General features: G+C 45.4%; 1 protein-coding gene across 1 annotated transcript in view; it reads left to right on the top strand.

Moving 5' to 3' along the window:
- Galnt14 (polypeptide N-acetylgalactosaminyltransferase 14) overlaps positions 1–27873 on the top strand; it is a 286185-nt gene that overhangs the window by 187479 nt on the left and 70833 nt on the right. Inside the window, exon 2 of the mRNA XM_028778972.1 lies at positions 16739–16908. Within this exon, the coding sequence (XP_028634805.1) occupies positions 16739–16908 (170 nt within the window). The remainder of the gene's footprint in view (positions 1–16738; positions 16909–27873) is intronic.

The raw sequence follows: 27873 nt of genomic DNA, 5'->3' as shown, positions 1-27873 counted from the left end.
TCTCTCTCTCTCTCTCTCTCTCTCTCTCTCTCTCTCTCTCTCTCTCAATTTTACTCTATCATACGCTCTCCACCTTGACCTTCTGCTCCATATGAAGCTCCAAAGCAACAGACCCACATCACTGTAGACGTAAATCTTTGAAACCTGGAGCTCTTGAGCACAAACAAACCTTTTCTCTCTCTCTCTCTAAGTTCATTCTCTCATGTCTTTCATCACAGTTATGAAAAGCTGATCTAACATAGTTTCTATAGTCATAGAGGTTTTAGACGGTAGCATTGCCAGTCTGTCTCTAGACTCAAGCATCAACCCTTCAAGTTCAAATGCTCTGAGTCCTAACTAGAGTCTTCTTTGTGGATATTGCCTCATTATTTTCTGAAAAGCGATGGTACTGTGGGTGGGAGCTGGGATGGAAGCCAGCTGAACAGTCATCCTTTGCCAGTGACTCGTTAGTTCTGCCTGGATGCTTGGTGGTTTCTTTCTTGAATTTCTAGGTTCAGTGGCCCAGCCTGGAAATGTCTTCACATCAATTGCTTTGTAGTAATTTTTATGGAACATGTCTTGTTCTACTAATAAGCGGATTCTGTTCTTAATATATTTTAGGGAGCCTCAACCCAAAAAAGAATACTATTTTGTGTGCCCCTTCTATTCCCCTTTTCGGGGTCATAATTTTCCCAATGTCAGACTACCTCAGCTCTCCTCTTAAGGTATTCTCCCCACTGTTCACTTTTGTGACTCCAGCTTTTCTTGTCTGCAGTTACACTGACTCACCCAAGGTTCTGCTGCATGTAGGTAGCAAAGCCAGCACTAGAACCCACTAGTTGGTATCAGTAATTAGATTTCCTGCTGCACCTGCTCTGTTTCTTGGAGTTTCTGCATGTATTGGTCCTGTACAAGTATTCTACAAGGCTCCATCTTTATAAAAATAAAAAAGTTCCCCATTTCACTGCTTTATTTTATCATCTAATCTTTCAGCTCTTATTTTATTAAATCCACACTAAATAATGCTATAATATGCCTACTTGGGTCATTTCCTTTTGTTCCAGATTGGAGTTTTCATTCTGTGTGTGGTGATGTTTTTGATTTTATGCCCGATGTGTTTTGTTCTCATGTTCATTTGTTTCTCTCTGGAGCCTTACCTGCTTCCCTACAGCCTCCTGGCAATTTCATCGTGGCTGATTTGCCCTGATTTAGGATGAATGTATTCTTGATCTCTTTCCTACCATATCTGTACTGATTCATTTCCTCCATGAGGCAGAATAGGTGGACTGGGTGTTTCTTGTCTGTCTGTCTGTCTACTTTCCTTGGCCAGTGTGAGGCCCTGGATGAGATAGGGGGTAGGGTGGGGGAGAGAGCAGAGCTAGCCTGAGGCAGTGGATATTTTTCATTAGGATACCCAGCCTCTCTACCAAATATCTAGTCTTCTGAGAAGAATCTTAGAATCCTGCTGTTTAGGCATATGTGTTTAAGGATCAATCAATAGGCAATCATATTAAGTGTTGTGACATAAGCGGATTCAGGGAGCAGGTTTGCTCAGCTTACTCTGAGTAAGAATAGAGGAAGCTCTGTGTAGGTATGCTAATGTATGAGTGAAAGGATTAAGTCAGCTGTACCTTAGACAAGTCATCCCAACAGCAATGTGAAAAATGAGATACTGGTCTAGGTTCCACAGCACATATCCATGCCAGTCAGTGCTACAAAGAGAAGAAAATCTTGTCTGGGTCAGGAAGCTGAGGCACTAGGGGTGTAAAGGCTGGTGAGTAAGCAGATAGCCCCACCCTTCTTTACCTTGCCTAAGCTTCATCACCATCAACTTCTAAGGCAACATCTCCCCCTTCCCCCCATCCCCAGTAGGTTTTTAGAGGCATGTGCTGAGTCCCAGAAGGCTCGAATGGGCAGTGCATCTTAAAGTTGCTGGGGGGTGTGTGTCATTTTGACAAGCAACTCAGGACCAATTACAAGATCCCTGTGCACAGCAGGCATCATTAATGGGCTCAGCCTGGGATGGGCAGAGGCTGGGAGAGCTGTGGAACTGGCTTAGCTTCCATAAGGGGCAGTTGGGAGGAAGAAAGTATCATTGATTCCTTGGCTGACAGATTGGTCTCCCCAGATGAACACTTTCTGGAACTCCTTACCATCTCATCACCAAACTCACCCTTGTGTCCCATGAACACACAGTGTATCTTTACTGCGCAAACAAGTGAAGCTCCAATATTTTTTTACCAAGTGCTTAGAGTATACAGTGCCCAGTCTTTGCCTTTTATTAATCTACTAGATCTATAAGTCAGTATCACAGAGTTGTGGAATAAATAGCTAAGACTTCCTTAGATGAAGAAAAGAATTTGTCATTTGCCTGGAGTCAGGGACCTTAAGTGGAGAGAAATATAATCAAGAACTCTGGATATTCAGCTTCCTGCCCTTCCTTTTCCCCTTCATCCCTACCCCTACCTCCCTATCTCATAGCTCCGTTATGTGTCTTAGTCTTGATTTGACCCATCTGGAAACCTGGGTAAAGACATCTTTGAATCTCTCTCTGATAGACCTCTACTTGCTAGTCTCCTCCACCTGGATACAGGACCATTTCCTCTTCCTAGATACAGAACCATTTCCTCTTCCTGGATACAGGACCATTTCAAGTTCCTTCTTGGCAGGTTGTCCTGGTCTCAGTTCTATTACTTTCTTGCTAGCTACCCTTGGAATCTTAAAGTTCTCTTTCCCCATTGCTTGTGCATGCCATGGGAATGATCTCCAGATCCTAGGGCTTTCATGGGGAAATTTTCCAGGAGAGTCACTTATGCAACACATATTAGAGAGCCTTCAATACCACAGGGTGATGCCAATGATAACAATGGTGAATGATATATTGTTATTCTCAAAATACTACAGCACTGTCAAGGAGGCAGGCATGATACTCTTTATTAGACTGAGTTCCTGGTACAGACTATTGTGAAAGCTAATCTTGGTTGTCATCTTGACACACCTGGGGAGAAAGAACCTCAACTGAAGAATTGCCATGATCAGATCCTGTGGGCCTGTCTACGGAGCTTTTTCTTGATTGCTAATAGATGAAGTAGAGCCTAGACTATTCTGGGAATTACCATTCTTAGAGTCGGGACTGGGTTGTATACAAATCGTAGTTGAATGTGAGCCTTGGAGTAAGCTAGTAAGTGGCATTCCTTCATAATTTTTGTCTCAAGCTCCTCATTTAAGCTCCTCCCTTGACTTCCCTTGTTGATGATCTATAACCTGAAAATAAAATAAATCCTCTCCTCCCTGGTTGCTTTTGGTCATGGTTTTTTTTTATCACAACAACAATAACAACAAAGCAAACACAGACAACTATGATTGCCATTTTTATGAAAGATGCAGGCAGGCTTCTAGGAAAGTACAAGGGGGCCTTGTCTCAGGGTTTAAGACACATGCCTCATTGTAGCACTGGTGGTTGGGATGGTTGCAGAGACATAGGAGGTTAGATGGAAGGATAGAGCCATAATTTGGAGGTAAGCGTAACAGGGATCTGGAGGTAAGTTATCAGGTTGGGTTACCCAAGTGAGCAGGGACAAGTAGAAAGTGAGGAAGAAGAATGGATCCAGGATAATGCTTTAGATAAGTGATTTGCAGTGCTTCACAGAGGTGCGACATCTTTACCTGAAGAAGCTTTGACGAAGCCAGTTGTGATGTGCAGACCCAGGTTACACTAGGAACCTGTTCAGGAAGACATGCCTTGGGTGGACATGTCCAGCACTATTTGCTTAATACAGACCCAGAGCTCAGAAAACTTAATCTGGTCTGTTTGGGATCCTTCAGTTATGGAAGGCACAGTTATGAAAGAAACCAAGAAAAGAACCAGCAAAGGAGGTGGAAAAGAGGTCAGAGTCAGGAGAAGACCCAAGAGAGGGATCCTGGGAGCTGGGATACAGGAACATTGAAAGAAGGCTTTACCTGGTGAGTGAATGATGCTCAGAGATCAGAAGATGGGTGACCCCAATTGTGTAGCTCAGCCCAATTGTGTTACCCTCTTTTTCATTAACACGACCATTGTTCTTTTACTTTTGAATATCCACAGGCCTTTTCCTTCCTTCAAAGTATATTAGAAACTTTAAAAAGTATAAACATACACATGTAAAGAAAATGAATGAATGAGTAAATGTCCAGGGCAGCCTTTACTGGTGAGCCCCCAAGGGGGGATCGCTGGCTTTGTCCCCAAGCTAAGCTGTATAAAAGCTTCCTGGGAACCATTGGCTCTTGTTTAGCAGTGGGCCCTTGGAGAACTAATTTCAAGTTTTCCAAGCATCCTGGTCTGAGAATTACTGAATTGGTACCACAGTCAACCTTGTGTAGGAGCCGCCTTCCCCTGCAGGTCTCTGGAGTCCCTGTTGCCCTCCCTCCCGGAGCAGTGTCAACTGCACTGTAATCACACAATTATGATGCCATTAAAATGTCACATTTGAAGAAATCCATATAAACAGAGCATTAACAACCGACTGAAAATTGTAGTCTTTACCACTAATGACCTACTTTCTGTACACGCCACGCCCTCCTGCCACCTCCACTCCCTAGCCTCGATTCCAGAGGCAGTGAGAAAATGTAACCATCGTTTCTGCCTGGAAAGCCTTAATGTTTAATGTGCTGGGAGAGGCTCTAGGACAGAGCCAGAGACTGTCTCTGGCTGGGGGTTGGGGGTGGGGAGTGTGGGTAGAATTGAGTGGTTCATGAAAGGAGACCAGCTTCAAGCAGAACACCCACAGGCCAGCAGACCTGAGGGTCTGAGAGGAATGGCAAGAGCAAAGACTGTAGAGAGTTCTGCCTAGCAACAGTGGGAAATTTAAGGGTAGGGTTCACCTTCTTGGCTTTAGATCCCTTCTCCTGCGAAGAGTAGATGTAACCTGAGACACAGCAATCACTCTTCCGGAAGAAGAAAACAGCAGAAAGGACAAATCTGTCCTATTGAGTGGATGTGAGCCACAGAGCTCTGTCTTCCTGCTGCTGTGAGTGCAGGCTGACGACATGGGTGGACAGTGACTTGGAGGTCACCTCATGTCCCCAAATACAGCTAAGGAGGATTGCTTTCATGCTAAATTTTCTATGTCTCCAGAATCTAATTTTAATGGGCTAAGGACATGGGTTGCTAAGGAGTCTTGTAGTGAGTTTGTTTATAAAGCAAGCAGAAGCAGAACGTCCCTGGTGAAGTCATTACTCTTTTCCCAACGTATCTGAATAGCAAGCCTGAACCAGGTGGTATGTCTCATTCAAGGAAACAGAGAGCGAGCCACTGTGCAGGAAAAACATTGAATGAGTATATTGGGGGGGTCCATTTTTAATGTCCATCTAGCCTGTGACATCCTTACCACAGTTTGGGATGGCTTTGCAGAAGGGACAGTGTCACAGGGGGTTTGAACAAAGATGGATGGTGACAACCATGTCATTTGGGGAGAAACTATTGGTGTTCCCCAAGGTGAGAGACATGCCCCTGAGAATACTGTTTATATAAGCAGTGTGTAATAAATCCTCTTCTGACAGTTCATATGAGATGTCCTGGAAGGGGGTTCGCTGCGTTAGGGAGATGTACAATGTGTGGGACAGGCTTATGAGGATGCCTCCCAGTTCTTCAGCTTACTGCCACTATCACTTGTGGTATCTCCCACAGCACTAGCCTGAGACAGGCATCCCACCCCCACCAGACTCAGCAGGTGTGCTGTCTGGGAACTGTGGGTCTGTTTTTGACATAAAAGAGCCCCTTCTATGAAAAGGCAGCCAGCAGCCCTCCTGGAGTCCTGAGAGATAAAGTCATTTCAAAGTCATTCCCTGCAGCCCACACCTCTGTATTCAGGGGCTGACCTAGTTTTGAGGGAGCCAGAGGCCATCTGGATGTCACCTTATTTACGGAGCTGAGAGAAAATGCACTGGGCTCTAAGCCCTTGCTGCACACCATATCTGGGTAGATCTACCCTCCACTTTGGAAGCACAGAGAGAGGGGACCAATTCTGCTTAGCTGAGAGCTGGAAGCTTTCTGCTAATGTCACCTTTGGGGAGTGAGTGACAGGGCTTAGGGAACACTTAACTCTGAAACTCTCTTTTGAGCTGTGTTTCAGGGGAGGAGGGGTCTTGGCCCTGGGGCCGAGGAAAGGTGTCTCTAAGATAGGCTTGGCTGAACCAAGTGCAGAACTGAGCTTCTACCCAGAGCCTCCTCCCTCTGCCTTCTTGCTATACTATTCCTATGCAGGTGCTGGCCAAGGAACCCCACCTGCCTTAATGGGTGACCCTGGTCTTGACAGATCCTAGACAAGGGTGGGTATGGAGTCTATATACCTGTGGCTAGACCCAGTGACCAGACTTGCTTGCTATGTGGCCTCAGTCAAATCACTTTAGCTGCAGAATACTCAGGTGAGTCTTCATTAAAATGGGGTACTAGTAACCACTCAGGCTCATTCTGAGTATTTGAAGGAGTGACATTTTTAAGTAGAACCAAGACTACAGAAAATGCTATGTAAGGATTCCCTGGTTTCTGCCATCATCCTGTGAGTGACTCACCCCAGTATAGACTTTGTCACCTTTGTAACCCTGTCTATTTGTTTGGCTTCCCACAACGTCTCATCTGAATTTCTCCCACTAGAGAAATCTTTTAGGGTATGGTGGTGAAGGCCTATAATCCCAGGTACTGAGACTGAAGCAGAAGTGTCGAAGATTTAAGGCCAGGCTAGGCTACAGAGTAAGTGCAGAACCACCCTGAGCAACTTAGTGAGACTCTGACTCAAAAATATATACATACCTGTACATACATGTACATACAGCCATGTGCATGCATACACACACACTAAAATAAAATAATAAAATAAAGTGAGGGTTTTAGGACTTAGTTTTGTAGTAGAACTTTCGCTTAACATGTGTGATACTTAAGATTTAGGTCTTAGGAAAACACACACACACACGTCACTCATACAATAAGTCAAAAACTTGGGAAGCTACAAACCTTGTCAAACATATTCTTGGTGAGTACACCTATAGGCCTGTGCATGGTAGCAAAGTCTAGAAAGCACCAACAAGACCCCGTGAGACTGACAAGTCCACAAGAAGAAAGGGGACCAGAATTCCAGCAGATAGCTTGGAGTGCACATCCCTTGACCTTCAACAAATGCAGGGTCCCAGGCACGCCCAGCTGATTGCTCTTGTACTTGTCTCTCCCCAGAGTCATCCATCACAGATTCACCTTTTTTTTTTAATACACTATGTATATAAAAAGACTTAGCAAAAGCTCTATCTCCAGCCTTCTGAGCGGATAATAACCTCATATATTAGTTTCTTAAAATAGTTTCTTGTCTTATCATTTGCATGGCACTGTGCTCCAATCCAAGTTTGGGATAAAGATTTGAGCCCCAGGAGGGACCCACATTAGTAATGACCACTCCCCCACAACTGGATGGTGAGGTGAGACATCTAGTCACATTGAGTGTAGATGCTGTCAGAGATTCACCCTCCCCCAACCCCCATTTCTGGCACAGGGAAGGAAGAAGCAGCTAAACATAAATTGGCAGAAAGGCAATTGCATTTTTCTCCCTATTAGCATTCAGACTCCAGGAGGAGTAATCGTAACTGCGGCCATGTTGACAGTAGTACTATGTTACATATGCATTATGTCTTAGCAAGCGAGTCTTCATATCTTATCACATGTCTGAGATCTGATTTGGTCCCGTAAAGCAGGGATGGGGGAAGATTAGTTTTGCCCTTGGGATAGAGGGAAAAAGGAGCTACACAGAGATGAAGGAGAAGCACTTTCAGGATAGTCTTGGCCTACAGTACAGGGTGCTGAGCAAAGTCAAACTCTATCTCTGGACTGTGCATCCTTATTTGCCATCTCATCCTCCCCTGACATTCACACTTTGGCCCACATTCCTGTCCAGAAAAATTGAATTAGAATTAACAAGAGGGCACAGTTCTTATTCTGCACTTTCCCTATTGTTTCTGACTTTCCTAACCCTTTTCCTTTTATTCCATTAACGTCAGCCTGTGTGCATGTTCCCTTTCTCCCAAAGGGAGGTTTGAAGCCACATAACTAGGCAGGTGTGTGGTAACGACAAGACCCAGCCCCCATTACTCACTCATAGTTCTGCTCCCGGTGACCCTGGTTCTGCTCGTTTGTGACTTCTACCAGATACTCTGGGTCACCAGGGCCCCCTTGAAAATTGCTTGGCTCCACAGGCTATTTCTTGCAGCTGAAGGGCTTTCTGATGATGCCTTACGGTATCTGCTGGATCTCTGCAGCAAGTGAAGGAGGGGAGAGAAGCCTGGCTTCTGAAGGGAGAGCTCTTTCCTCACCGAGAATCTCAAATTTTCATTTTCCTTTTAAATCCTTCTAGAAGCAATTTTCAAAGGGCTGGGTTTCTGACTGGGAGACTCTGCCGCTGCTGAAGGCTACTCTGGCTTTGTTGCCTGGCCATCCCGGGAGAATCCGTCCTCCTCGTCCCTCAGATTCTCTATCCCCGGAAGATCATTACAGCACCAGCCTTCTAAGGCCATCTCCACTCTGATTCAGTGACCTTATGCCTAGAAGGGCTTAGGTGACTGTGTTTCTGCATTCAGCTCCATCCAGATAACAGCTACCCTTTCAGGCCACTTCTTGCTCTTCCCCTGTGTTCAGTTCCTTCTTAGTCTCTCTTGGATACTGGCTTTTCTAGTAAACACTTTTCTCTAATACCAACTTCCTGTAATGAACAGGTCATCCCGCCTGATGTAGGAGCTTCTCAAGTCTCTGGACAACTCACTGTATCTGACTCTGTACAGAAAGAGAAGGGTCCCAGTTGCTGATGGGTACTAGACACTGTGAGCAGAGACAACTCCCTGTCTGACGTCTATCAGGAGTTGGGATGGATTCCTCAGTTACTTGACAACTAACTAGCAATGCCTGTCTCCACAAGGGATCTTTGGCCTTAGCTTTTGGTGATGGCATTTATGGATCTCAGAGCAGGAAGCAGATCCATCCACATTTGCAGTCTCCTGCCTTGGCACATGCCAGAAGCCATTCCTCTTTGCTGTCATGCTGATTTTGACTTTTCTGGCAACCTCTGCCATGCTAATTAGTAAGCAAATTAAACTCCATATAGGGTCCACATTGTGTGAATTCCCCTCTCCCACCCTAGTTCCAGAAACAAAAACTGGGCTTCTATCCATTCAGCTAATCATATTATATTTCACATTTGGAGGTTTCTCAGGCAATTATAATTACTGGAAGTTTTCTACTTCCTGGAAGCTGGAAGCTTCCCCCCAACATTGTATTCCCATGGGGTGCTCAGTTGAAATGTGGGCAGAGAGCACACATATGTAGACAGCCATGGGAGGGAAGAGTAAAGAGAGATTGCTCTTGTCAGTGATTAAAGAAGACCCAAATTATGTGAAGAAGAGCCAGTGTTGGAGGGAGTCTGAACTCAGCTTATCTCCAAGAACTCAGAGGTTAGAAACTCACAGCACTTGTGCTTTATAGATAGTAGCTGGTCCCATGACAGTGAGGCTGAAAGCAGTTAAAGCAACTGGAGTAGGCGACACAGGAGGCTAAACTCACCCCTGTTGAATTATATGCTACCTCATTTGGTCTGAGAAATAGCCCTTTCCTCCTGTATTAGATGTCCATTCTGTCTATCAGCTCTTTAAGGAGTGATGCTCCTATAATTAAAATTAACCATTAAGCTATAACATTGAAGGAGCAATTGCCTAATTCTGAAGAAAATTTAAATTTATGGCCAGCACCTGAGATAAAATGAATACTAAGGAGAAGGAGAGAAAACCCCACGGAAGATAAATAGAAAGCCAAGTGGGATATTGACTTGATCCTTCTCCAGTGCAGAGTAATTTGGCTTCTAAAGTGAGTTAGATCATAATAAATTAAATTTAGATTTCTGCACATCAATTAAATAACTCCCAAGACAGAATTCCAGCGAGAAGGAGAGGTGATAATACATGGAGGGAATATGAAAATGAAGATCTGATCTAATAATCCATAATTGATGTGCTGTCCCTTGGTAAGGGGAAAGGACCCTCCAGCTCTTCTGTTGTTAGGTCAGCAAGAGTGACTGGCTTCTGTTTGGCTGGAGCTTGTCCTAACCATTGGCATGACCATATTCCCAGTCGTGTTTTCCTTCTGAAAACTTCTCCATGTTAGGATTCACCTCCGTGGTGTGGAAGGCATGAGGAATTGTGCTGTACCTCTTCCCTCTGCTGGATGTCCTTGCCAAAGCAAGGTTACTTCCTGCTGGCCAGATGAGAACATAGGAATGAGTAAATACTTTGTTTTTATGAAGGACTGACTGGCTAGTGATATAAAAGAGACATCAACATTGACATCCAAAGTATTAGATGAGGACTACAAGACCCTAAGTCCAACCTCATCCCAACATGCATACTCGCATGCACACAGCACACATGCACCACACACACACACACACACACACACACACACACACACACACACACCATGCACAGGCATGGACACACGGATATTGTCTGGGTGAACCCTACAGCCTAAGTTTTCTTGTCTATAAAATGAGAACTGTCACTGACTGACCCACTTCATAAGTGTAATAAATTGTTCTTTTATTACAGGGCTTTGTGTACTATCCACATATCTCATTGTTTTGTGTGGCACCAACTTTCACTGGTTATATTATTCAGTGCTTAAAAGTTCTGTCGGTCTTTGTCAGATCTACCTTTGTCAGATCATTTTGTTTTGTTTGCCTTTCATTTTTGCCACTTTTTATTCCCTATTTTATCTATAGTTGTGCCTACATTGGATCTTCAGGTAGATGGGTAGGTGTTATCATCTGTGGGATAACTCCTAGATTTGGAATCCTTGGAGGATCTCAGTGTGCTCATATATTCTGCTGCTTTTGCCCTCAGAGGTGATTTTTTTTTCCTTGTGTGTATGGGTTGTTTTTCTCTTTCTTTTTCAATTTCTTCTTTAGTGGAACCTTGTTGGACTTTAGTGAACCTTGTCTAAATGAAAGGTGTTTTCTCCCTGCTAGGCTGTGCATTTCTACCTCCTGGGAGTCAAGTACATAGCTCATCTATTCTCCTTCATGCCCTTCTTAGACTTAATTACATCAGAATCCTGGTGTCCCATCTTTTGGGAGCCAAGGCTTAACTTCTCAGAGATCTTTGACCTGAGGGCAACCTCAAACTTCCCCTTGTTCAGAATTTAACACCACAGCTCTGAGCACAGCAGACTCTATCTTCCTTAGCCTCACCTCTCAACAGGCATCAAAGATTTCCTTGCAGAGAACCCAGCTAAGCATCTCAGCCTGAGGTGATGGGAGCTTGTTGGTTGGCAAGGAGGGTTCCCTGAAAGTGTCTGGCCAGCCGTGGTGCTCGGATCATCACACAATAGATTGGAAGCAGAACTGGCCAAGGGACAGAAGTGCTGGAGAGCCAGAGGCTATGGTCCTAGAAACAGCCTGCTTGTGAGAAAACTGGACTCCAGCTCCCTCCAAATGGCTTAGAAACACTGTCTGTTGAAAAGTGGGAGATTGATTCAGGCCTGGAGAATAGACCCCTCACATGAACTTGGGCAGATCATTTATTCTCACCATGTCTCATTTTCCCCATTTGAAAACAGGCTATCATTTCGTATTGAATTTTAAATCTATAAGGATTTTAAATAGCTCAAGGCGTTCTCCACTCAGTATGTCCTTCTGAGGTTGTTACAAGAGGTTCTGTGATGAGTAATTTTATACAAAACTTACTAAGCCACAGGGTCTAGGTACTTGGTCAAACACTATTCTGGATGTTTCTCAAAAGTAGGTTTTAAATGACAGTAACATTTAAATTGCTGCTCTTTGAGTAAAGCAGAGTCTACTCCAACGTGTGGTGGGCTTCATCCAGTCAGTTGGAGGCTTTAAGAGATGGAAGACTGACCTCTACCTCCCCCAGAAAGAAGGGATTCAACTGGCAGAGACTGCTATCAGCCTTAGGTTGCAAGTCAAAAGTGCACGAGCTATTCTTAACACACGTTGGTTCCCATCCACAACTTCTCTTCCCTCCCCTACACACACACACACACACACAGAGAGAGAGAGAGAGAGAGAGAGAGAGAGAGAGAGAGAGAGAGAGAGAGAGGGGAGAGAGAGAGAGAGAGAGAGAGAGAGAGAGAGAGAGAGAGAGAGAGAGAGAGAGAGAGAGAGAGAGAGAGAGAGAGAGAATGACACAAAGAGACAGACAGACAGACAGACAGACAGACAGATGAGAGTGGTTCTATTTTTCCAGGGAATCCCTGTCCAATAGAGGAATGCATTCAAGCATCAGCAACTTAGAGCTGGAGAGATGGTTCAGTAAGTGCACTGGCTGCTCTTGTGACTCCTAGCTCGCACAATGACTCACAACCATCTGTAACTCCAGTTCCATGGGATCTGATGCCCTCTTCTAACCTTAACTGGCACACATGTGGCATATACACATGCATGCAGACAAAACATTCACACATATAAAATAAGCCTAAGAGAAAAATTTTAAAAGAAGCAGATGGAAAACTGAGCATTGATGCCATTACTTGGGCAAGCAAAACCCTTCTAATATCTAAAGCAAGGCTTGGGTAAAAACTGCACTGAGGAACATAAAACTGCCTGAGGATAAAGTGAAGGTGCCTAGTGGACCACTGATGTCTGTATGTATCTGAATTCTGGAATGAGAGGCTACTAGTGGTAAATCTGAGATGTGCCCTTTATGTAACACAAATAGGACAGGACACACCTACTACACCAGGACAGAGGAGGCAAGGGGTGTAGGCCATGACCTTGCACCCAGCTGCCACCAGTAAGATGAAAGTGGTACCATGTCCTGCTTCCATCAAGGATAGGAACCCAGAGACAGGGATCTTTGGTCATAAGTGCTTACTTATGACCCTATAGCTGTTCCAAAATGGGATGGAAACCTTTTCCTACAGTGGCTTACAGGTCAGGCTCTACACTGTACTTGCTAAGGGGAGTTGGAACTGCCTTCTTTGAGAATGGTGTAGGCTGGCCAAGAAGGACAAAATAGAAAAAAGTAAATGACACATGGCAAGCAACGCTCCAGGGGATGGAATTTCATGGAATATCTGTGTCAGTGAACGTTTAATGTAGAAGTAAGCCATTATGGAGGGCTTTCCACAGGTATGTGGCATGTTTTACCTCCTGTTGTCTCTGGATGATTAAGTCAGTAGACATATCCCTTGCAAGCTGATGGGCTTGGGCAAACCACTACCTGACTCCTCTAAGCACACTCCTCCTTGCACAGATGAGGCTCATATAAAAAAAAATCTGTGGCAATCTATGTGTACACATACAACATAAAATTTTAGTTATCATTTTGAAGACACCTTCACCATTCTATAATACATTCAGATGTCCATGGGGGAAAAGTCACACCATTAAGGGGGTCTCAGTGCAGCAAGCTCTTTACAAGTGACATCTAAACACCCTAAGTAGTATAGTCCCCTACAAGGACGCCTCCTACTGACTATTCATATGATTATCCTGCCAACTGGCTGCTACTGTTACATTCTGGGGCCAGAATTCCAGCTGAATCTTCACAGCATCTTCTCCAAAAAGACAGTGCCTGCTAGAGATACCGAGGATGCTTAGCTGTACTGTGGGTGGAGAGGGAACTAGGGAAAGCATCCTCTGACCTCTTGTCCTCATAGTTCAATGCCTCTGCTTGATGCAAATGGAGTATGACCTGGAACGAAGCCCAAGAGGTGGGTTGTATCCCCTCTCCCCAGCCTCTTATTACAATGGGTGGCTGGTTCTCCACCTGCTGGTTCACCCATAAGACCTCTGTTCAGACATCAGGATAGATTAAGGTCATCCCCTAAAAGGTCATTTTGTGGAAATTAATTCTCTTCCTTATATTTCATCCCATATATGTAGCCAGGGTCAATTTCCCTATGACCTACTTTCCAAAGCCCAGATGTTTTCTAGAGTTTTCCTTTATGCATGCCCTTTAAGTAGTTAAGTTTATACTAATGTAACTGGGCCAGTGGATTCCCGGGAATTTTGTCAAATGCATTTTGGGGATGTGACAAACAACAGCTCTTGTCAGCTTCATAAGTGTTAGCATTCCTTCTAGGCTCTGCCCCACAGTTACCTGGCAACACTCAAGTATGCCTGACTCACTCTAAAAGGGGCTGTTTGTCCCCTCCTCCTTACTCTCTTATGCTCTTACCTTCTTAATCTCTTATTCTCTCTTTTCCTTCTCTCCCCATTTCTCTCCCATCTCTCTCCCCAAATGCTCATGGCTGGCCTCTTCTTTCCCTCTCCCTCCCCCTCCTCCTCCCCTCCCCCTCCCCCTCCTGTCTCCCTCTCTCTCTCCCTCTTTCTCTCTGCCTTTCTCTGTCTCTATTCCTTCCTCAACTCCCCTCTCCATGCCCTAAATGAACTCTACTCCATTGTATGGCTGGTACCTCAAGGGAAAGGGATGTCTTAGCATGGGCCTGCAGAGGCACCCCTCCCACCTTACCATACCAGGCTTCTACCAAACATATCCTGGTTCTTTCTTTTTTATAAACACAACAAGAAGTATAGGAGAAAATTCTTCATAATCTCTAAACTAACTTTCCTTCCTTCCTTCCTTCCTTCCTTCCTTCCTTCCTTCATTCATTCATTCTTCTTCTTTCTTTCAGAATTAGGGATTGAATCATGGGCACCATAGAGGTGCAGCCAGCCTCATAGGTCACAGAGATTATAGGTCTGTGCCACCAAGCCTGGCTTCACATATTCTAGCACACACATGCACACTGTTGGTTCTGTTATTCTATACCACACTCCTGAATGAACTATCTTCCATCTGGCTTTCTTTGCTATACATTCCTTACCCATTCTTCAAGATCCAACTCTTTGACCCTCATTCTATGAGATATATTCTATTTCCTTCTCTCTGTAAAAACATTGCCATTGAGCTTATGTGGTTGAACTCATCTTGTAGTATGGTATAGATGTCTCCTGTGTGTGTGTGTGTGTGTGTGTGTGTGTGTGTGTGTGTGTGTTTGTGAATACACAGAGTGGGACCTCTCTAGGACATGTGCTACTGTCTCTTCCTCTCTCCTCTCTAGCTCAGAGCACTGTGAGGGTTACAACTTATTTAGAGAATCATAATGAATTAAGTTGGCAGTGAGCCAATGGGAGACAATCCCACAACCCTTCCCATGAGGATGGATGTTAAGGTCACCCTGGGGTGGTGTTCCAAACAGAGGTGACAGCTGTCAAGCTGTGACATTGCACAGCACAGCTTGTGGGTTTCCCACGCCTACCTAAGTTCCCTCTAGCAAGTTCTCAAGCAGCAGCTTCATAAGACACTAATAAAATCAATTATTGGATAAAAATCACTGGTTTCCAGGGCTTCGTTTTGTGCTATTAGAGAAAAATGCTGTTTCAAACAGAGATAACAAAGAGAAAAAGAGATCACTTACCAGATAAGATCTTACAGTGCACAGATGAGTCTGCAGACTGGTAGAGCCCCTCAGACCTGTCACGGAGCCTGTGCAAATGTCTCTAAGCCCACTCTGAACCTCCTGCTTGGGTGCCTGCATGCAGCAACAGCTAGCGTTCTGTGACTGAGAGGCTGGTCTTTTCTCCCTTAAGATTTGTGTAGTGTGACACTCTGGCCTGACTATTAGGGTCAGATGAATGAACAACTTCTTCTTGGGAACAAACCTCAGGGTTTAAGCCACCCCACTTGAGGCCATTAAGAAGCTCTTTCTGGAGGCACAGCATTTGTGGCTTAGATGAAGTTGAAAGTTGTGGGTGTTTAGGGGTGTAGACTACTTTCTCATGGTGAGAGTGAGAAAAGCTTTTAGGAAGAGGCTGCCAAGCTGAGGCCTGGCTCCTCAGCCCTGCTTGCTGGGTGCAGAGACTTGGCTGTGATTTTGTTGCTGATGGGGTAGATCTAATGGGAAGGCAGTCCCTCACCTCCCCTGTTGGAAGGATCCAAAAGACTAAGCTCTGCCTGAAGACCTGCCATTTGCCAGGCTGGTGGCCTTTCTAGGGTCCCATGTTCCCTACTTTGCCCAGAGAGTTTAAGTATGAAGCAAATCAAGAACATGGAAGTCACCTTCCATATTCTGAAATCATGTGCTCTCAGACATAAATTGTAGGCTTATTACTTGCTTACTCATTGATGCTACCTCTAAGAGTGGATGCAGATTCCTGAGCTGGAGAAACAAAAGACCAGGATGTCTGGTGAGCCATACACCATGTGGATTAATGACATAATTCTTGAAACTGCCTCTCTTGAAGCACATCAGAGATGATAGTAGTTATGGCCCACCTGGTCTGTGCTGGTACACCAGGTATCCTCACATTGTCCTGGGAAGATAATCTCTTGAGTCGGGAAGATAGTCTCTTGAGTCGGGATGCTAGAATTTAGGCCCAGGTCCTGCTGCTCCCTAAGTGTGGATCTTGGGCAATGTATTGCTTGTATGAGAGTGTATTTTCATCTGTCAGTTGACACATCTGAGCGGTTGTGTGAGGATTATATGAGATCATGAAAACGATGGTCCTAGAACTATACCTGGCATGTGGGGCTTGATAGATAGCAGTAGCAATATTATCACTGTTCTGTATGTGATTATTATTGCTGGTGGATTTGCTGATGTTCTTCCCCTGGCCCCATGTTTGAGCTCAGCATTGCCAGAACAAGCTTAGTCCCTGATCAGATGCTGACAGATGGATGGGAGCCGGTGGTGGCTGGGGAGCCTTCTCACAGACTTTCCATTCATGTCACACAGCCTTCTGATGCGGACTGGGATGACCTGTGGGAGCAGTTTGATGAGCGGCGGTATCTGAATGCCAAAAAGTGGCGTGTTGGTGATGATCCCTACAAGCTGTATGCTTTCAACCAGCGGGAGAGCGAGCGGATATCCAGCAATCGGGCTGTCCCAGACACACGCCATAAGAGGTACCTCCTCCTTCTTCCATGTAGGTGCTTTACCTGTCTCTGCAGCCAGGACATATTAGCAATGAGTTTGATTTGGGAACTCACTGATCATAGTGCCCAGTGCCAGGAACTGGAGAAGGTGGCAGGATGGAGTAATGTATCTGTATTACACACTGCTTGTACACAAACCATCCCATAGATCCTGCTTTCTACTTGGAGGTTAAAGAGAGAGAGAAGCCCACCGCAGAGGATACTCCTACCCCTCACCTGTCGGTCACCCTAGGTGATGCATCTGATAATACTCATGGAACACTAAAAGACTGGACCTGGATTTCCCTGACCAAGTCTTACATCCCAGCCTGGCTTTCTAAGCAGAAGGGCATGATGGGTAAACCCTCAGGAATTCAGGCTATGCTCTCTCCTGTCACTAGGAGAAATTCTTTCTGTAGCACCTCATGCACTTTTTGCAATGTGAGAAGAGACTCAGAGGGGCCTTTTCACTGAACATTGTTTCCTGTCTGCCTGCCAAGGAGCCCTTTCACACAGCCTCTTTGTTGCCATGGGCTTAGACAGGCCACAGCTCCAGAGGGCAACAGAGATCAGGTAGAGAGCGTTGTTAGGAGCAGAAAGAGGCTTTGTGAAGATGGATGCTTTGTTTCCTGACCAACTGCTCCTTCAGTCCTGGTAGACCCTATGTGTGCAGTATGCTAAGGTCTGAGAAAGCAATTGGGTCCTAACGCTATTTTCCTCTCGAAGCCTCCATGCTCTGGCCCAGACATGCCACAGAGTCACAGAGAGATGACATGTATTTGTTGCATGACTGTCATTGTACCTACTCCAACAGCAGTCTGGCCTCGAGGTGGAGAGAGTCGAAGGCAGTTCAACTGGAAAGGTGTATAGAGTTGATGTGAGGGTATACAGTATTGACTTTAAACATTTTGTCTTTTTTTAGTTGGTTTGGGTCCCCACATTATGGTAAAAGAATTTGTACACAAAGGACCTTTATAATTATTGAGTCATCTTATGTTAGTGATTCTTGTGAGCATTCACTATGTGAAGTCATCCAGACTCAGTTTCCAAAGCGGAGCTGCACAATCTGGATATCTTGTCTTATGCAACATGCGTCCTGTGGAGACATTCAGCTAGTCCTTGTCAGTCACTATCATTACTGCACGGAGCTGGAGTCTTAGTGTCCACATGAACACAGCAAAGGGTTCAAACTAGGTGATAGCCTGCCTTCTCCTAATGCTCATCATCTGTGAATTTAACTCTCCCTGCAAGGTGCCATAAAGTCCCCCTAAGCAGCAGTGTCTGTGTCCCCTATAACCAGAGTCCCCCTCCCTCCTCCTCCCTCTTACTGGCCTAAACCCTCTTAAAGTTGGAGTCCCATTGAAATTCTTTTTAATATTGCTATTTGAATTCCCCCAGCCCTTATCCTGTTACTCCTCCCTGAGCAAAATTTAAATATCAAGTTAGTATATTTCCTTGAGCAGAAACTACGTGTAGGAGATCAGGAGAGAGGGAGAGGAGAGAAGCCTCATTAGGGGCTTGGGGGAAGCCTCATTAGGTCTCATGCAGGTAGTTGCTTCCTTGTTTTCATTCTAGATGAAGGCCCCTAGGAAGGAAACAGAAAAGTCACTGGTACAACTGGGTGGGAGGCCCTGAGAGCAGTCACAATCGCTCTTAGCCACGGGACGATGTACCAAGAGCTCACTAAGCAGGTGAAGGTGATGAGTCCTGTCCTCCACTCTCACTTGCCTCTGCAAAGCAGAAATAAAAGTTTGCACCAAGACTAGACTTGTGGTGGCAGGCAATGAAGAGCCAAGATTGTTCCCCAAAGAGCCTGGCTTGGCAGCCAGCTCTGGGCTCTGCACCTACCCAGGGTTCCATCTGTTAAAGAGTTGTTATCTGCAGGGAGGCAGCAGAAAGGGCAGAGAGGACTGAGGTAGAATCCAGATACTGAGAAGACAGTTGGGGAAAGGGTATTAGTCGTATGTCTGCCTCAAGGCAACAGCCTTACCCTGCAGGAGCTGGAAGTGTGCTGCTCAGAGAATTCTGGATTCAGGGAGTGTTAAAAAAAAAAGCACAAAAGAGTAGAGATCAGAAGACTCAAGAGTTGGGATGGGTACCTAAGACCAGAAGTCATCTTGAGGGTCTTGAGGAAGGACCAACTGGATCATGCAGCCCTAGACTGAGTTTAGTGGAGTGCTGCCCCCTGCTGGTGATACTCTTGTGTTCTCAAGAACCCCAGAGCCTGTCCACAGAAGCCCTGTATTCTCCCCTCAGACTCATATCACTGGGTGATGAGATGTTCTAGCTATGTACAAGATCTCCCTCATCCAGCTCTTGCTTACAGGAACCATCTAGGCTAGCGACACCAGCATAGGTTTCACTGCCGTGAGTCCTATGAATTCTGGTGCAGCCCCATGAGCTCATCCACACAGACCAATAGAACCCTGGGACTCACTTTGGGGCCTGCCGACCTCAGCCATGACCAGCATAGCTAATGGTGGTCAGGAGTTCTCAACAGCAATCTTGCTGACAAATTGGGCTCAATGATTCTTCACTGAAGAGGTATCCTGAGCATTCCAAGATTCTAGCATTTTCTCTGGCCTCTATTACTAGATGCCAATAGCACCCCCTACCCTAACAGCTACCTTCCCCCAACACAACAAGTTGTGATTGCCAAAAATATCTTTCCCATATGTCTCCCCTGGAGGACAAATCTGCAACGAGAATCACTGCTGTGAATCTGGCCTTGCTTTTTACCCAAATCTTAAGGGATAAATTAAAATATTTGTCACCAGTCTACCATCAGCAAGAGGGCAGGCCAGACCTCCTATGTAAAGCAGACTGAATTTGAGAACAATGTAAAGGGTGACCAGAGGGCCAGCACAGGGTCTCTGGGATCCAACAGCCAGTTCCCATCCTGGCTCTGCTAACTGGCAAGATGAATGAACTCGCTTTCTCTACACCTTGCTTTTCTCTCTTTTGAAAAGCAGGGATAAAAATAACAATAATGATCCCATGTACTCCGGTTATTATACGGGTCAAATAAAATATGGAGACAGTGTTGACCTATTTTCTAGTTAATATTTAAATATATATGCACACTATGCAATGATAGCTGAGCATTCTGTGGATGGCAAGCATGCTGGTAGAAAACCAGAGATGATTAAACAAACTGATAAAGTGCCAGCTCGAAAACCAGAATGGAGGGGTTAGACTGTCAGATGTGGCAGTGGGGCCAGGGAAAGGTGGGAGTTCAAGGTCAGGCTCGATTCAAGAGCAATAGATGGAGCAGTATCAGTGAGATATGTTGGTATCTAAATCCCAGTCTTAGCAGCTCTCAACCCAGGCTTCTTCTGAGAGACACTTGAGAGCCATTTAAATATGTTGATACCCAGACTCCAATCAACTCAAGTGTGTCCTTGCTCAGTTCCCAAGTGACTCTAATGAGCAGCAAGACTTGAGGGTGTCCGCTCCATGTAAGGGCTTCTCCGTCTTAAACAGGCAGACAAGTCATCTAGGGATGTTTTCCTATCTGACTCAGTAGATCCTGGGGTGGGGAAGGGGCAGCTGATATTCAGCATTTCCTTTCTTCTTAAGGTTTATTTTTTAAATAATTTTTATTTATGCATCTGTGTGCCTGTATGTGTGATAAAGAGTGAATGCCACATGTGTGGGGACCACCGGAGGATCCCAGAATAGGGATTTAGATCCCTAGGAGCTGGAACTACTACCTGTGATAGTCAACCTCCATGTTGGGCACTATCCTGAGTCCTCTAGAAGAGCAACAAATGCTCTTAGCCAGTGTGCCATCTCTTCAGCTCCGAGATTCTGTGTGTCTAATGGGCTCCCGGATGACAGCATTGCCTGTGGTCTGTGGATGACACTTTGAACAGCAAGGACTCATAAAGGCTTTGAAAGTCTGACTCTCCAGACCAAAGGACCAGCAGCAGCAGCAGCAGCAGCAGCAGCAGCAGCAGCAGCAGCAGCAGCACTTGGGAGAATGTTGGAAATGCACATTCTTAGGCTTTACCCAGAAAACTTCAGGTGAACCCCAGGAACCTGGCTTGGCAAGAACTTTAGGTGATTCTGAGGCCTGCTCTACGAAGCTTAGGCCAGATGAAGTCCATGTATTATCTGGTTCTGCCGAAAGCCTCAGAGTTTGGGGAGAGAGCGGAGGCCCTGGCATAGTTCATCTACCTGCCCATATATTTGTGTACCTCTCCCACTGACCAGGTATATCGAATTCTGGCCTTGTATAGACTGGCCTCTCTTGCTTCCTCTTTTCCCTCTTCCTTCAACCTCCACCCTCATTCCGCCATCCTCTTGGCAACTGGCATCACTGTTCCTAAGATGTGTCTACTACAGGGTCTCGTGCTTTACCTCATGGCCAATGACCCATATCAGCTGCCTAGCTCATTCATGGAACTGAGCCCCAGTGATGCAGGCTTTGTTCCTACTAAGGAGACCATCTTGCCTTGCAGCAAAGATCCTTCTAGTTCTGATGTCAAGTGCCTTGTAGAGAAAAAACAGACTGAACATCTATTACAGTGTCTGGTGTGTGATAAGGGCTACAATATCAGTTTGTTGAATAAATGAAAGAGAAAGACATATTAGAAAGACCATCAACTCCCCTATGTCTCTGTCTCTCTCTGTCTGTCTCTGTGTCTCTGCCTCTCTCTCTCTCTCTCTCTCTCTCTCTCTCTCTCTCTCTCTCTCTCCTGCCTTCAATGGAGAGAGGAAAGAGGAGCTAAGAGAAGCCCTCTCTCATTATCCTTTGGCCCAGGAGCTTCATATGAGAAGTGGAGAGAGCAGTCCCAGAGTTAAAGGGAAAAAGCTTTTCCCCTCTTTGAAGAGTTCTCATTACTGAAAAGAGAAGAGTGAAGAAACAGCATGTAGGAGGGGTCTGAGCTTATTAAATTTGCTTCCAATTTTCTTACCACAGTAATTGGATTCTGATTTATAGTATGCGTTTGGACAGCGCCTGGAACAGACAACTATTAGCTGAGCATTAGAGCAAGAGCTGCCAGGAGAGTGCTGTTGGGGTGAATTGCCTCAGAAGCTGAAAAGCCAGGTGACTTGACAGGGAGGGGCAGGAGGAAGAGAAGGCATTGGTCCTCACTTGTAGGCTGATGAACTGAGCGGATCCTTAGGAGTAAGGGCAGTGATAGTGGCATAGGCAGAATGGTGCAGAAAGTGGTGGATCCCTTACATAGCCTCACACTGTGAGGTTAACATCCCTCCCTTACCCACCCTACCCCTCACATCCATTTGGTATGATGGTCACAGTGTCAAAGCTGAGACTTGCTGGCATGCTTTAGACATGCATGTCTCTGGAGAGATGTGGGGAGGAGGGCTACAGAGTGATTTGTGAAACATCCTGGTTCCTCCCCGTTCTTCATCTTCTTTGTAAAGTGTTGGGATAGATAACCTCCACTCATTCTCACAATTCTCCACTCTTCACATCACTGTACAATTGTGGACCAGATTCACTCGGTCTTTATGGTCCTGCTAGATTATCCCACTTCAACTGCACAGAGCACTGGGCATCCTAATCCCAATGTTTCCACTTCAGGCATGTCTGTCGCTCTGCCAATGACTTAAGCCCCAGGTCACTGTCTGGGCCCTGTGGTCACAATGATAAAACATGGATATGTCATATATTACGTGATTTGGGGGAGGTAGTGGCTTGCCATACAGAAAAATTTTAATGTAAGAAAGAGACAACTTTAGGTGAGCTATGAGTCTTAAGAATATTTCCCCAGAGCTCTTCTGTTCATAACACAGTGACTAGGCCAACAAACAATTCCTGTTTTCCAGTTATTCTACCTTCACCCTGCCACAACAGCTGGCTTTCCCATCATCCCAATAGTACATAAAATATCTGGCAAGCAAGAAGCTATCAAATGGAGACACACCCCTCAGGTGGGGGCAGGGCGGATATTTTGATAAAGCAAATGTATGGTTTTGCTGTTGCCTAGCAATGCCTGTGATGGGACTGCTTGGGTTGCAGGGGAGCAGGTGTCAGGGTGGGTTACATAGAGTTAGCGCTAGGGAAGCTTCCTCAGGTTGCCTCCCTGGCCTGCCTGGGTTTGATTGCTCCCTTCTGGCATACTCTCCCAGCCTTTAGTCCAGTGTGGAACTAAATGGTAAGAAGCAGTGGGGCGCCCATCTCTTGCCTGGAGGGAAAATTCCACACTTCGATACATCTCACCAGGAAGACATTTTTCCTTTGCTCCTTTTCATCCTGGGAAATGAAGGGGCAGTGTCCCGGGTCTCTGGACGAATTCCTCCCTCCTTGTATTTACTCGGTTGGAATGGCTGTCAGAGATCATCATCATTTCTCTCCTCGTGCTCGTCACTTAGCGGTAATAGGATAAGAATCTTTACGGCTGGAATGGCTAAGCGTAAAAAATGTTCATATTCCCTCAGAGTCAAGGCTATTCCACTAGCTCAGCACTGTGTTAGTGATTCTGCAGCAAGGCTGAGAGGAGGGGAGGGAAACCCATCACAGACACTTAGCTTCTGCAAACAAGCTCTTCACATCTGGTACTTTCCAGTCCCCCTGTGCGAACCATTTTTCAGTACGAGATGTGAGCCCTTTGATGGACTCTCTATGTGTTGTTTGCTTAGAGTCCAAGTTGCTCTGTAGAAGGAAGGGAACCAGTGGAGGAAATTCAGAGCACCTTGGAAGTAGCTGTGCGGTTAAACTGAGTCAGCAGATCTGAGTCCTGGCACTGATGTCTACAGTGCTGTGATGGCGCATCTGCATTGTCAACTTGACTAGACTTCAAATCCCCTAGGAGACAGACCTCCAAGAGTGCCTGTGAGGGAATTTTTAGAGAGGCTTCACTGGAGATGGAATGCCAATCTTCAGTGTGGTTGGACAACCTATGAGCTAGGAATTCACACTTACTGAAAAAGGAGCAAGGAGGAGGGGGTGGTTAGAGCTCGTCTTGTAATCCTAGCACTTAGGAGAGAGAGGCAGGGAGGGAAAGTCCAAGGCTGCCCTTCATTATATAGAAAGCTTGGAGCTTATCTGAGCTACAGGACACCTGAACTCAAAACAAACAAACAAAACAAACAGAACTTTTTAAGTTTTTTATTTATTTTTCTCTCAACAATCATTCCAACCAGTGTCTCCTCCCTCTACTCATTCCCCCCTCCCAGTCCCCCGCACACATATGCACAGATCCCTCTCCCTCAGATCCACTGCTTCTTCATTTCCCTTCAGAAAAGAGCCGACTTCCCAGTAATATCAACTAAACTCAGCATAACAAGATGCAGTAAGACTAGACACATGCCTTCGTATCAAGGCCGGAGAAGGCAACCCAGTAGGAAGAAAAAAGGTCCCCTAAGCAGATAAGAGAGTCAGAGATGTTCATAATTGTTTTTTTAAGGAAGAGACCAAAGGAACTTCAGCCTCATTGCATCATGCTTCCTGCTCTGTGAGGAAGGGTGGAAGTGAGTAGTCACCACTGAGAGTCCACTCCCACCAAGTCATGCCTTCCCATCCTGATGGACCTCATGCTCAAACTGTGATCCAGAGTAAGCCCTTACATCCTCAAGTTGCCCCATAGTAGATATGAGGTCACAGTCTCGAGGAAAGTAATTAATACAAGAGTCTTGAGATAATTCTCTCCAGGTAAGGAGGTTGGGCCACAGGACTCGGTTAATATGTGTCTTGTGGTCAGGATTGTCTTTCACTCCTGTCCCCTTATTCTTTGAATGCTCAGCCTGCAGATCTCCTCTATGGCTGCCTTCTCTGAGTTCCAGATTTCCCAGAGGAAAATCCTTAGTCTTCACAGTAGGATCAGCCATGACACTGTCTGATGAGGGTCCACCTAGACAAACCTACCTTAGCATGATTGTTTTCCGTGCCTTGTTTCCTAGAAACACCTACCAACTTTGGTCCTGCATTGTGCACATCACCATCTGTTCATTTATAATCTGTGCATTCAGTTCATTCAGACAACACTTGTATTTAGAATTTTCCACATGTCAAGTTCCGGCTTAGGGATATGTTCCTGTGGGTCTCAAATATGGATTTCATTGAGGCCATCTCTCCTTGATTCAGTCCAGCACCCCTACCTTTCCCTCGCTCCCATTTTTTAGTCTGGCTACTCCTGGAGCATAGGGGCTAGACACATTTCTGTGAGTAAAGGGAGCTGGCCTATATAGAAGAGGGAATCTGTGGCTTTCAGAAGTAGGTGGTATTTTAGTTATAACTGGCAGGAGCATATGGGTCTCAATGATCTCACCAGGGAACGGGCATTCCACGTTGGAATAAGACCATAGGAAACTATCAGACAGGAGAGCCAGTGCATTGTTGAATCAGTCCTGTTTGGAGGATGAGACATTGAAGGGTAGGAGTAGAGGAAACATTCTGGAAGAGACACTTAAGAGTCGTGTTTAGCAAAGTCTTGACTTTAGGAGAAGAGCTTAGGGTTAACTCAGTAAACAACTAGAAGGCTCTCTTTCTCATATTAGCACTACTCTATTGCCATGGCAACCCTGGAGATGCCCTATGCACGTTTTATGCCAGTGCTGTGTTATGGGAGCTTCTAATAGAGGAAAGGAACCAAAGTGCACTAAGTAAAACGGAGCAGAATCCCAACGATGCCCCTGAGGGAGGAAGAGTACTAAACTAAGATTGGCCCTAACTGGGGTCAAGCCAGAGAAGGAGCTTGGCATGGATCTTAGAACAGAACCCTTAGGGTGGTTTCATGGCTGTCACACTGGGCCACATGTTTGTAGGTTAGATGGAAGGGATGAGGAACAAACACTGGCCTTGGAAAAAGGAACCAGATATGGCAATGTGACCTGTCCTTCATTCCAGAGCAACTTCTGTGCTTCAGAATGATCACCAGAGTGGGTCATCGAGACCTGAGCGTATCATCAAAAGTTGAGACGAACCACACATCTAGATGAGAAGAACCAGGCTCAGCAAGGTTAAGGAGCCTATTCAAGGTTAAACTGTTCAGTTCTTAGCTGAAACTCAAAATCAGGTTCTCAAGGTCAAAGCCATATATATTTCTCATTCTATGACTAACATAGAACAATTGAACTAAATCTACTGTGGAGGGGGTGGTGGGGACAGACAGAGTGAGACATAGAGACAAACAGAAAGACAGAAACAGATCAGCAGAGACAGTGACAGTCTAATTGGGATGAACTTGGGCTTTGGAGCAAGGAGAAAAGGTGATCCACAGGGATTCTGGGTTTGAAAGTTAAGATAGGTTGGTAAGTATCCTTTTGGCTTTGCCTGGAGGTACAAAATCTAACTTTAATCATCTACTAAATGAAGAGTGTCATCTGCTGTCCTGTCACCTACCTGGGCCAAACTGTAATGGGCAGGTGTCTGGAGAAGCTCTCTTTGTGGCCCTGAAGGTGCTGATGAGTGGCCCTGGTTCTGGAGGCAGATTTCCCTGCCTCCTCCCTGGATCTGTTCCCCATAGTTCATATAGTCTGAGGATTTGGGCAAAGTAAAGAAATCCAGAAAGAGATTCAAGCAGGCGTTTAATGCCCAAATGGGAAGGTGGTTTGAACTAAACATTTGCTATGAGGAACTTAGATTACAGATTACTGCATTTGAGGCAATAAGAGATGTACCTGTGTACAAGCTGATGTTTGTCCCATGGAATGATAGTTTTCAAGCACAGCACCCTCTCCATTTGGGTAACTGGGAGCTCCCTTACCCTCCTGCAGCCATTGAAACAATCTTATCTTATGGACTACCCTTATCTTAGATAGGATTACTGTTGCTGCAATGAGGCACCATAACAAAAGCAACTTAGGAAGGAAAGGATTTATTTGGCTTACATTTTCGTATCACTGTTCATCATTGAAAGAAGTCAAGACAGGAACGCAAAGTTGGAGACAGGAGCTGTTGCAGAGGCTATGGAGGAGGGCTACTTATTGGCTTGTTGCACATGGCTTGCTCAGCCTGCTTTCTTATAGAACCATGGACCACCAGCCCAGGGATGGCACCACCCACAGTGGGCTGTGCCCTCCCCCATCAATCACTAATCAAGAAAATTCCTTACAGCCAGATCTTATAGAGGCATTTTAAAGTTGAGGTTCCCCCCTTTCAGAACATTGTAGCTTGTGCCAAGTTGACATAAAACTACCTAGCACAGCACCTTTCTATAAGCACTTCCAAATCAAGTACTTTTACTTTATTTCATGATTATATTTCATATTTAACCCATGCCCTTTGCCAAAAATCCAAGAGCTAGGCCTGGCTCCTCATCCCTCCTCAGATGCCTGCTTATCTTTGGCTTATCTTTGGCTGATTGCCAAACATTTTGAGGCATTATCATAGAATATGATGAGAAATTAGGGATGAATACAGGAATGCCTGGGTCCTCCCTGAGACAAGGCTCTAATCGCTTCAGCCCCTTTGCGGTCTGTGATGGCCAGTTTTGGTTGTCAATTTGACTGCATCTGGAATTAACTAAAATCCAAGTAGCTGGGCACACCTATGAGGGATTTTTTTTTTCTTAATTAAATTATTTGAAGTGGGAAGACCCACTTCTAATCCAGATCTTTTGAGGTGGGAAAACCCACCTTTAATTTGGGTTACACCCTTTTGCTGGCAGCCTATACAAAAGATATATTGTGCTCTCTCTGTGTGTCTCTGTCTCTGCCTCTCTCTCCTCTCTCTCTCTCTCTCTCTCTCTCTCTCTCTCTCTCTCTCTCTCTCTCTCTCTCTTTTTCTTCCTTTCTCCCTCCTGGCCCTGGCAAGTCCTTTCCTTCACTGGTATTAGAGCTTACTTATTTTGGATTCTGGCATATACTGAAGACCAGCTGAGAAATCCAGCATTGTGGACTGAACAACTACTGGATTCCTGCAGGTTCGATTGGTAGACAGCCATTGTCGGGTTGGACCACAGCCTGTAAGCCTGCAGTTCTAATAAATCTAATAAATATACAGCATCCGTTTCTTCATGTGAACCCTAAGACTAATAACTGGAG

The sequence above is a fragment of the Grammomys surdaster genome, unplaced genomic scaffold (assembly GCF_004785775.1).
Source record: "Grammomys surdaster isolate TR1022 unplaced genomic scaffold, NIH_TR_1.0 343, whole genome shotgun sequence".
Taxonomy (NCBI): Eukaryota; Metazoa; Chordata; class Mammalia; order Rodentia; family Muridae; genus Grammomys; species Grammomys surdaster.
This window is presented reverse-complemented; position numbering and strand designations above follow the sequence as displayed.